This window comes from Triticum urartu, chromosome 2, assembly GCF_003073215.2.
Source record: "Triticum urartu cultivar G1812 chromosome 2, Tu2.1, whole genome shotgun sequence".
Classification (NCBI taxonomy): Eukaryota; Viridiplantae; Streptophyta; class Magnoliopsida; order Poales; family Poaceae; genus Triticum; species Triticum urartu.
Genome location: NC_053023.1, coordinates 531,215,991 through 531,228,387, shown reverse-complemented (window position 1 = coordinate 531,228,387; position 12,397 = coordinate 531,215,991). Strand labels below are relative to the sequence as shown.

Here is a 12,397-nt window from a genome sequence, read left to right as displayed (position 1 = left end):
GATGCACATTCTCTCGGCTTTTTGCCGAGACATGTATCAGGAGAACAGCGGGGAGGTGCTGCTGAAATTTTGTCTCGGAATTGGGTAGAGCATGAAGAACGTACTCAATCTACACACACTCGGGTGGGATTAGGACCTATCTTTACCTATTAGAGTGTAGGTTGCATGGACATAATAAAATTGACAAACTAAATTAACTGATGAATCTACATGTTGAATTATATATATATATATATATATATATTTCCTGGATGTCCAGTAGCTAAGCAAGATGAGTGATCGTGCATGGATGTACAACGGTCGCACTAGTCAGAAAGAGATTACTAATGAATGGTTAACAAAAACCAAGGGGTTTGTGAAAGCCGCATTTGTAAATGGATAGATGAAAAACTGGTGCCCCTCTGTCCGATGCAAGAATTGGGAAAAGAGGACATAGGATGGAATGGGCAAACACCTGCAGAAGAGTGGTTTTACGCCCGATTATATGGTGTGGACATTTCATGGTGAGTCTACCCAACGTGCCAGAGCTGAGGTGGTTCATCGTTGCACCGACGAGCATGGTACCGAGATGAAAGACATGGTGCAAAACTTTGATGATGCTCGGGATTCGGACAAAGAGATGGAGGAATCTGCAAAGGCCTTCAATGAAATGTTGGAGTCTTCAAAACATCCTCTTCACGAGCACACTGAGCTTTGTCAGCTGGAGGCCATCTCACAAATAATGGCTCTGAAGGCTCAATTGAACTTGGGTAGAGAATGCTACAACATGATGATGACTGTGTTTGAACGCTTTCTACCCAAACGCCATGTACTGCCTGCAAGCCTGTACCAGTCAGACAAAATCATCCGTGCTCTTAAGATTACCTATGAGAAGATACATGCATGTGAGAAAGGATCTGCCTTATTTAGGCCTGAGTGTATGGACTTGAACTATTGTCCCATTTCCATGTCTTCTAGGTATGTTGTGCTAGACAATGGTATCGGTGAGAAGACGCAGACCAAAATCCCCGTTAATGTTCTTCGGTATATGCCAATTGTACCATGACTTCAACGTCTTTTCATGGTCGAAGAGATGGCCAGACAGATAACATGGCACAAAATGGGCAAAAGAACCGAACTAGATGCATATGGGAATCTGCTGATGGTACACACATCGGATGGTGAAGCGTGGAGGCGCTTCGGTGCATTACATGCGGAAAAAGCGGCAGATCCAAGGCATCCTCGAGTAGCCTTCAAAACGGACATGTTCAGTGTGTCTGGTCTGACAGCAACCCAATACAGTTGTTGGCCCGTATTTGTCTTTCCACTCAGTCTCCCCCCCCCGGACAAATTATGCAAAGAAAGAACATTTTCCTGACGTTGATAATTCCAGGGCCCAACTATCCGGGGAAGAATATCAATGTGTACATGCAACCGCTTAAGGAAGAATTGCAAGAAGCTTGGGATAATGGGTTCAAGACATACGACGCCTTTAGCAAACATAACTTCATAATGCATGTCTGGTGCATGTACTTGACGCATGACTTGCCGGCGTATGTGCTATTCGTTAGCTGGTGTGTGCATGGAAGGTTCCCATGCCCCACATGCAAGGCAGCTCTTGAGTTTCGTTGCCTATAGGAGGGTCACAAGTTTTCTTGCTTCGACCTTCATAGACAGTTCCTGAATCCTCGCCATAAGTTTAGGAAAGACAAGATGAATTTCATCAAAGGTAGAGTTGTCAAAAACTCTGCACCACCTAAGTTGACAGGCAAAGAGACCCTGGATCAGTTAAACACTCTCGAGCCAGATCCAGAGCGTCCAGGGTATTTCAAGGGGTATAATTTGAAACACGCATGGACTCACTGGACATGCTTGTGGGACCTGCCTTACTTCAAAGACCCCCTTTGCCCACACAACATCGATGTGATGCACACTGAAAAGAATATCGTCGAGGCACTTTTTGGTACATTGTTCGTCATAGAGGAGAAGTCAAAGGATAATACTAAGGCTAGAGTTGATCAAGAGGCGCTATGTCCTTAACTGTTACAAAACATGCAAGAACCGAAAGGGAAGCAGAACTAGACGAAGCAAAAGTCATGCTTCAATCTTGGAAGGCCAACTATGAGGGAAATTATCTTGTGGGTGAAAATGTAGTTGACGTTCCCCGATGGGTATGTAGTGAATCTAAAGAGGGGAGCGAGTCTTGACAAATTGAAAATATTTGGTCTCAAGAGTCATGATTGGCACATATGGATTGAGCGGGTAATGCCGGTGATGTTGTGTGGCTTCATCCCCGAGGATGAATGGCTAGTACTGGCAGAGCTGAGTTATTTCTTCCGTGTTCTTTGTGCGGAAGAAATATCGCTTGTCGTGCTAGAAGAAATGGAAGAGTTGGCACCGAAGTTGATCTGCAAGTTAGAGAAGATCTTTTCGCCGGGCTTCTTTAATCCAATGCAACACTTGATTTTGCATCTCCCGACCGAGGCAAGATTGGGGGGCCCGTGCAAAATCATTGGTGCTACGCAAATGAGAGGATGCAGAAGATGCTCCGAGCAAAATGTAAAAATAAACGTAGAATTGAAGCATCGATGGCCAATGCATTCATTACGGAGGAGGCGGCAAACTTCGTGACAGCACACTATGAAGCTGAAAATCATCATTTGCATCCGAAGCCTCAGTACAATGCTGGCGACGATAAAAAAGGTGGATCCAACCTCAGCCTATTCGAAGGGAATCTCACACCAGCCGGTGCTTCGAAACCAATATCGTTGGATGTCGAAGAATGGCCGACCATTTCGTTGTATATCTTCACCAACCTAATAGAAGTGCGGTCGTGCATCAAGTAAGTTCTCACGGTACATTGTTTCGCAACTTCTAATTCCTTTGAATTGCTCTTATTCCCAGATTTTTGTTTTGATATAGTCGGTACGATGCCAAATTCTCGGATGGAGCGGTGATCGAAAAGGAATCCATCAAAGAGTATGAGCTTCTGGCAAAGCAAGGAGGCGTCTTTCCCGGTTTCATCTCTTGGTTCAAACAAATGGTAATTTCCATTAGACCATTCCCATTTCTTCGTGTAATTTGCGGCTAATGCAACAATCCTTTCGTATTAAACTTGTAGGCTAATTCAGAGTCTATCGATGCCGAATTGAGACAAGTCGCTAATGGTTTGACTTTAAGGTCCGTTCATTTGACAAATACGACATTGATAGGTATTAGCAAAGAGTTATCTACGGCCGACTGAAAGTCTACAAATTGTTGTGTCTCTGCCATCGGCGATGGAGGTATCGAGTATTATGGGAGACTTGAAGCAATTTATGAACTTCTATTCTATGGTCAAAACGCGCCGAACGTCGTAGTCTTCAAATGTTACTGTTTCCAGTCGAAGGAGACTAGAAGGACTCATGAACATATAGGGCTAGTCGAAATCAAACAAAGCACCCATTTAGATGTTCCTGATGTCTATATTATGGCTCAATAGGCGACCCAAGTTCTCTATCTACTGTGGTCCTGCCAAACTGATCCAAATTTGAATGGTTGGGATGTCGTTTATGAAGTGCCACCACGTGTTAGACACCTCCCGCAATGAAGAGGATTATGAATCTCACATGAACCCAGACACATATGAAGGTGAATTCTTCCAAGAAACATGTCTTTCCAAAAAGCGCATCAAGAAACGCTCTACTTCACCCCAGAACATTGAAGTAGACAGCGATAGTGAACCCGACTTCACCCCTGAGCTGGAATAAGAAGAGCCTGAACAAGAAGAGGTTACTGTTGTGGATGACTTGTCAATGCTTGATTGATTACGTAAAGGTGGCCTTCCACATGTTGATGCCGCTGAACCCGATGAGCACTTCATTCATGATAGTGATGATGATGATGCATTTATTGATCCCGGAGCATTTATTGAACCCGACAATCAAGATTATTATTAGGTATTCAATTGTTTTTTGTTGTACTTGATTTATGTAGTTACTTGTATGATTGTATGATTTATATAGTTACTTGTATAATTTTCTTACTGTGTATGATTGTTTGTTATACATAGTGCCATGGTCTTCATATCCGTCCCTGTCGGCCCTCGCCGGTTTATTATTCGGATGTGGTATATTCTCTTTTATAACTATTTGTTGCATTTCGCATTTATGACAGTTATGGCCATCAAGTTGACATAGAGATATTTTTATCTAGGAGGTATGTGAACCGAATATCGCAACCGACCCTCTTGTCGAGAAGTTAAATTTAGTTGAAAAAGAAAATGAGTATTTGAAAGAAAAAATTAAAAGAATTGAAGAAGAGAAGATGAAATTGGAGTTGTATGTTGCCGATGTCGTCGATGATCACAAGATGAAGATGAATGCAAGGCGCTTGAAGATGGATGCACGGCGCTTGAAGATTAAGAAGATTAGAAAATATGCCTTTGATAATGAGGCTTGCTATCATTATGCCATTGGATCAATTGTTACCTTAGTTGCGATCTTCATCGCATTTGTTGTGATGAGGGTAAGTTTTCTCTAGTGTTTTGCTTAACAAATGCATAATTAGCTTCGTACATGCCTGTTAGCCCCATTATGCCACATACTTGCCTTATTTTTCCCAAAAAAGACGTACTTAGATAATTATCCTCCAAAATGACATAATTAGCTTATTTAGTTCATTTATGACATAAGTAGCTTATTCATTTCAAAAATGGCATAATAACCTTGGTTCTCTCGTAGATGTCATATGCTTAGCTTATTTTCCTCCTAAATGGCATAATTACCTAAGTTAGATAAAAAATGAGCTATACTTACGTAAGTTGGCTCAAAAATGGCATCATCACCTAGGTTAGCACAAAAAATGACATAATAAGCTTAGTTAGCTAAAAATGGCATAATTACTTATGTTAACTCTAAAATAACACAAATAAGGAATAAGAAGAAGAAAAATAAGAAAGAGGAGAAAAAGAAAGAATAGAAGAAGAAAGAGAAGAAAAAGAAAGAATAAAAGAAGAAGAATGAGAATGAGGAGGAAATGGATAAAAAGATAGAAGAGAAGAAGAAAGATGAGAAAAGAAGAAGAAGCCTCTTCTTCTTCTTTCTTCTTCCTAGTCTTCTTCTTCTTCTTCTAGTCTTCCTCTTCTTCTTCTAGTCTTCTTATTCTTCTTCTAACTTTCTTACTCCCATTTTTGCAGGTTTGATTCACTTCATGGAAGCAGCATTGATGGAATGCTAGTGTTTAGTTCTTGTTTTCATTTGTATTGATGAACAAATGTGAAACTATGTATCTGTATATATGGATGAACTCCGTGAAACTATGTATGTATTGGATCTTTTAATACCCTATGTGTTATGTTGCATTGATGGACTTCTAGATGTTTGATACATGGGCTATGTTTGAGGTTGAAACTATATATATCATATATATCTTTTGAAAATGCAGGGATAGAACAGAAAACAGAAAAAACGGCAACAATACAGAAACTTTGCCGTCTGCCACCGACGGCAAAGGGACCTTTGCTATCTGTCGCGGACGGCAAAGAAGCCACGTGGCAGCAACCTGTGCAACCTAGGAGCTGACCCATTGGTCACTTTTCTGTCCGTGGCAGACGACAAAGGTTGGGCAGCTTTGTCGTCTGCTGGCGGACAACAAAGGCTGGGCAGCTTTGCCGTCTGCTTGCGGACAACAAAGCCTGTCGTTAGCCACCTAACATGGCTAATGCATAGTTTTTGCCATCCATGTTCTTTGCTGTCTGCCACTGACGGCAAAGGGACTTTGTCGTCCGCTTTGCGGAAGCAGACAGCAAAGAACCTGTTTACCGTCACTCTCTTTGCCGGGCAGGTTTGCCGTCGGTGGCAGACGGCAAAGGGCTTTGCTGTCCGCTTTTGGTGGCTTTGCCGTCCACCATGGCAGACGGCAAATAAGCTGATTCCTGTAGTGGCTCCAGTATTTTTTATTTATTCCAAAATAAATCTTCATAAAATTTCAGCTCATTTGGAGATGTGTAGAATAGGTATCTCTGACGTAGCTTTTTCAGGTTCAGAATTCCAGCTGCCGACAATTTCCCTCTTGATGTAAATCTTGCTTATTAAGAGAGAAAGGCATTAGAATTGCTCCACAAAATGTTATATTGATTAAAAACATTATTAATAATAGTAGAAAATCATGATGCAAGATGGACGTATCACCTATATGTTTATATCCTGTTACGTGCATATATTTGTGCATCAACCATGAATGTATGTTTACCATACTTTGCTTCTTTCCGGTACTTGCTTTTTTCCGCTAGAGTTTGGAACCAATGTTAAGTATGAGCCTACCTACGAGGAAATTTCAGAGGATCAGACGTATCACCAGGATGATGATCTATCAAGCAAGGACGATCATTACCTTGGATACTTGTACTAGCTTTTCTTGCAATACTTCTTGTGATGCTTTCATGGTTACCTGTTTACCTATCCACTATCAAGCCATTTATATTACCAAGATACAACCTCTACCTCCACCTCCTAGCAAACTTGCTTTTCTATGTTACCTCTTGCTTACCTACTTAGTATGCATCCTTAGGTCGTTGCCAGGTCAGATCTTATGCCATGCTTTACTTGGATTATGCTTAATTATGTTACTATGAGTCACTTTCTGAAATTCTTCTCGAGAAAATTAATTTGGTAGGCTAACGGTAACATTGAGAGGCCGGGCATAATTTCTTGGTGTTTTGTTCCACTTGAACCACCCTAGTGCGCGATCTTATTATTATGTTCCATGAATGAGCGCACTAGGGGATCTTCCTGTTCCTTAGATGTCAGACTATTTCCATAGTACAACCTGGTTTTCTCGGTTTTGTTCTTCCGCATACACTCTATGGGGGGCATGCACCTCCTGGCTGGATTCTATCCAATGTGAAGCTGATCACGGGACTACTCTTGGAATAGCAGATAGTCACCAACCTCTCACCATGGTTAGGACCAGATTGGGGTCATGGCCAGATTTACGATTTGGTTACCACTAAACGGGTGGCCATGGACTTGTTTGTTATGTGCGAAACAATGTTGAGTCATCTACATTGGGTTGTAGCAGATTTTGATGGGTGAACGAGTACGAATACCTATAATGGGTCACTGGTGCACCCCTGTAGGGATAAATCTTTTCAAAAAATCTTGTCCGCAGTTATGGACATGTAGCTTGGTAATAGTTCATAGATCAACTTCAAACTAATAACTAAAATTTGCCAATGTGCGAGTGTCTTGATTATCTCTTCTTCGTGGGGTATACGAAGGGGAGGACAAGGTAGTGTTATGATTGTGTAGGCAGGTGAAATAGGGGATTAGTACATGAGATACCTTGCTATTGATTATGATCTTTCATCTTATATCTATTTAGACAACTTACTTTGTAGTTAGTGCTTAGTGCCTGCGGCTTCACCACTTATCCCCTCAATGCCTAATTGTATTGTTAGTGCTAGTACCCGTGGTAATGAGACTTGCTGAGTATCTTTATACTCACCCTTGCAACAATAACTCGAAGAGTACTTCTACAATTGGGATGCAGATTCCAGATGCTATTATGTTGACTTCGATGACGTCGACGAGTAGAATAGTGGATTCCGGACGGTAGCTTGGAACCCAACGAGGGATCGCATGTTTTATCTTCCATCCTCTTAGGCACATGTTGGATTTTTTTTTACTTTACTCATGCTATCTTCAGATGTGGTAATGTAATGTTGGACCGACTTGTCTCTAATTGTAACAAATTAGGATTTTTCACAATTTTATTGCCCTATTTATATTTATATGTTGCATCATATGTGGTGGTGCTATTATGATATTCAATTTGTAGAGTCCGCATCATATGACAATGCTTGTACTCCCTCCGGTCCATTTTACTCCGCGTATTAGAATTTATGAGTCAAACATTGCAATGTTTGACCAAATTTATATTAAAGAATATCAATATCTACAATACTAAATATATATAATATGAAACTACATTTCGTAACGAATCTAACAATAATGATTAGGCACTGTGAATGTTGATAGTTTTTCTATATATATGGTAAAAGTAGAGGTACTTTGACTTTGAACAAAACTTATATGCAGACTAAAAATGACCGGAGGGAGTATGTTATGAAGCGGAAAAAAATTATATGAGACTAGGTCTCACGGTTAGCAGGTGAGACCCGCCCTGATGGATGACACGTAGCATTCACAAATTACAAAGCATCTAATCTGCCCCTCCCCCCTCCCTGATTTCAAGTGGGGGATGTGATAGATGCTTTGTGATTTGTGAATGCCATGTGTCATCCATCAGGATGGGTCTCGCGTGAGACCTGATCTCATAGAATTCTTTTCCATTATGAAGCTATGTGTTACAACGGTACTATATGTGTTTCTATTCCAAATACAAACTGTAAGGTCTATATTTAGAATAATAATGCATATAAGGACTTACAGGAGACACGGTGACATGTTCCTTTTTACAGGTTCAAATATGAATCACATACGGAGCAAAATGAGTGAATCTACACTATAAAATATGTCTATATACATCTGTATGCAGCCCTTATTAAAATCTCTAAAAGGACATGTATTTAGAAATGGAGGGTAAGTTAACGTACTATATTTAGTAAGGAATTAATAAATTCAATTAATAATACTGATTATATAATCTTCACTGTTATATATGGAAGAAAATAATATGCAGCTAATGCACAATGATGAGCAAGATAACAAGCAAAATTATTGATAATGACTATACAATCTTAATTTGCTTCCAATTATATACTTTCGGTAGGTGTGTTATAAAAACAAAAATACATGTGCTGTAGCATTAAGTGGCTTCCGGGTTAAAGAATTGCCACTGAACCAAATCGGGAAGTGAAATATCGTCTATATATACTCCGTAGTCCGTACTGCTTCAGCACGCCTACTCAAACAGACGGACACCAAGATGGATCCTCTGGTCACCCTCCCCAACGACCTAATTTTCATGGAAGTCTTGGTGCGACTGCCCGTGAAATGCCTTGCGAGCTGCAAATTCGTCAGCCCCTACTGGCGCGCCCTCATAGAGTGCGGCGACTTCGTCAGCCACCACCGCAACCGTTCGAGAGCGAGTCGGCCGTCCATTCTCGTCATCCCCCGCAAGAATGGCATCGAAGACGAAGAAGAGTTCTCCGACGACATCAGCTTCTACCGCCTCGCGCCGGGACAGGCGCCCGACACCTTCGAGGACGAGGCAGAGCTGATGCTGGAGAAGGCGTGCCCACCCGAAGCGGAAGGCATCACGAACGTGATCTACCCCATGCACTGCGACGGCCTGGTCGCCATCGCGACCGGCACGGACCAGGTATTCCTGTGCAACCCAGCCACCAAGGAGTTCGTCGCGCTGCCGCTCGGCACCCCGGACGTCGACATCCACCGCATGAGGCCTCCATCGGCAGCCATCGGCTACGACCAGTGGAAGAACCAGTACGTCGTCGCCAGGTACTTCTACCGGCGCCGGTGCTACAAGAAGCCCAGCGGCAAGCTTGACTACGACATCGGGCACGAGGTATTCACGCTCGGGAATAACTCCTGGTCCTGGGAAGCCACCGCCGACCCTCCTCACGCTATCGGTGACACGCCACCGGTGTGCACGCGAGATGCCATCTACTGGGGGTGCGACGGCAGCGAAGACCCCCGGCCGAGCTCGCTGATGCGGTTTAGCCTGCGCTACAGGACGTTCGACTTGGTTCCATGCCCTCCTCGTTTCGCCTACAACTCCGGCATCGAGCATCTGGCAGATCTGGGCGGCAAGCTGTGCCACGTCAACATTGCGACCTCGGAGACGGCCTTTGACGTGTGGCAGCTGGCGGACGACGGGACACTGTGGTTGCCGCGCTGCCGGATTGATCCAGATGATGTTAGTTTCGGCTCCGATGCCTTCTTGCCACTTTTGGCCGCCGGTGGCAGGATGCTGACGATGGTGTCCGACGTCGACCAGAGGTTGTACTGGTGCGATGAGAGGAGCGGAGATGTTGAAAAGGTGATGGACCTGGAAGATATCGATTTGGAGGGATGGGACGACTCAAACTACTGCATTCACCACGTCGTCCCTTATAGGGAGAGTCTCATCTCCATCAGGAACTATATGGTGTAATGCTGCTAGTCTTATCTTTTTTAATTTCATGTTTTGTTCATTAGTAGCTAGGTTCAGCATACAATAAAGGGTTTGAGTGATATCAGGTTTTTGTCCCATAGTTTGTGTCTGAAGCAGGCACAAGTCAGTGGGTTTCCTGATATTGCTCCGAGCTCGCTACTTCTCTTTCCCCGCATCCTGTTCTTGCAGTTACCAAAAATACTTTGTATTTCCGTTATGAGAGTAATGGAAAGGGGTAGCCCGGCTCGAATAAAATAAAAATTAAAGGTTTTGAGTTATGGTATGTGCAACTAGCAATAATATGAGTAGAGTCCAAAATCTTAGGTAGTAGTGTAATTTTCTCTAAAACTGGGCTAGAATATCGAGCATGAATTGTAAAAATATACATGCATGTGCAACCTCCATAAAAGAGAAGTGCTTTGGTACCCTTACCCCCCAATCCAAAAATATTGAAAAGGTTTCTTATTTTTGTTCACCCAGTCAAGAGATTAATTCTCTGAATTACTCGGTAATTAATTAATTAGAAACTATTCCTAAACCATTTTGTATTTCTAACTCTCAATTGACTCGCCTCCGCCCCTCGTCGAGATTTTGCTCTTCCCTTTCAGGCTCGAGCAAATTCCCTCACGTCCCACCATACCGCCGCTCCCTGCCTGCTCCTTTTTAATCCAAGGGTAAGTTATGATCTTAACCATAGATCTGCTTTGAAAATTCTAAACATTTTAAAGGGGTTGCCCAAGCACGCCTGCCATAAAAACTCAAGTGTGTCTTCACAATAAAATTTTCCATTCATCATGGTAAGAAAATGGCTTGACTGTGAGCTATCGTTTTGAATTACCGGACGCATTTTGTGACCCCCTTATTCTGGTATAGTTTTATTAGCTTAGTGACAAGACAACATGGGTACTCTCTCCATCCATCTGGAAAATTAAAGTCGGCGTTAAAATTGGAGTGACCAGATGAGATTGTACCAAATTATAGAAGAAAACGCGACAGTTCCATCGTGACTCATCAATAGAATTCCGCTAGGAAATCCGAATTTTTTAATTGGCGGACAAATTACGGTTGCATTATTTTGGTATGATTTTATAATCTTAGCGGCAATATGAGTTACTCCATCCATCGATCTAGATAAGGCTGCGATAATAAGGAGTAACCCTGAGGAGAACCGATCGTCGATTGGGTGGCTAGAGGAGTGGGTGTGCTCCTAGCCCACCAGCATTCGAGTCTTGGACTCGGCGCTTTGTGCTCGGTGTTTCTTCTATAAAAACTAAGCGCACGAATGTGAGAAATGTTGTGGACTCAATCTTTCGAATTCATGTTTTGTTCATTGGTAGCTAAATTTTCAACATACAATAAAGGGTTTGAGTTTTGGTACGTGCAGTGCAGCTATAGCGATCATATATGAGTATAAAGTCCAAACTCTACCAAGTGTGATTTTCTCTGAATTTGGTCGTACCATCGTGTAAAATATACATGTGCCTACTGCCCATAAATACGAGCAATGCTACATCCACGGGCTGTTTACGTACGTTTTACAGGGCTAGAGCAGTTGGCAACTTTTGATTGGACAATAATATTTCCATTCATCAACAAGATGGTTTGTCAGCTAACTTTTTTAGTTCACGATCGAATATTGTGGCTGATCTATTTTGGCATCCCTTTTATTAGTTTACTGATTTCATGAGTTACACCCCCTTATCAAGGTAAAGTTGCGATAGCATAGGAGTAACCAGGTGGATCGAGTCAAATTCGACCCGGAAAAGCGGCCGTTTCTCCGTAATTAATCACTATAGACAAGCATTGTAAAATCCGGTCTGACGCGTGGGCCCTCCACAATTAACATGTCATGTTATGCATGACTCTTCTACATGGTTTGCAAACATGCTATCTATAGGGGTCCTAGCGCATAATGGACACATGCCCACTGTAAAGCAGTAACTATTGGCATGATGGTCTCGCCGCGGCTCTCTACTCCACAGGGATCTGGCTGGCTTACAATCTAGCTCACGAACACTCCGCATTCACACTGAATCGAAGAAGGGGATCCTTTCCTAGATCTAGCCAAGTCAAAAGTTATGTGGTACATGGAATGTACTCACAAGAAAACCAAATACAAATAACCCAAGAAATGCATTCACACAAGGAAGCAATGCATCTTACCTCACAAGCAGCTAGGTAGTATATTATAGTCGCAAAGCAAGTTGTAAGATTATGCAAAATAAGTTATTCATGGCATAGCTTAATAGTTAATAGTCGATCAAACTCATGCGAGAGAATATTTAGACTCGGTTTAACTGCA

The 12,397-nt window shown here is 42.4% G+C and overlaps 1 protein-coding gene across 1 annotated transcript; it reads left to right on the top strand.

The window, feature by feature from the left end:
* Positions 1 to 8,907: 8,907 nt before the first annotated feature.
* On the top strand, positions 8,908 to 10,095 carry LOC125541780 (putative F-box protein At5g15660). Its single transcript, XM_048705110.1, has one exon. The coding sequence runs from the start codon at positions 8,908 to 8,910 to the stop codon at positions 10,093 to 10,095; it is 1,188 nt and encodes a 395-aa protein (XP_048561067.1).
* The last annotated feature ends 2,302 nt before the right edge of the window (positions 10,096 to 12,397 follow it).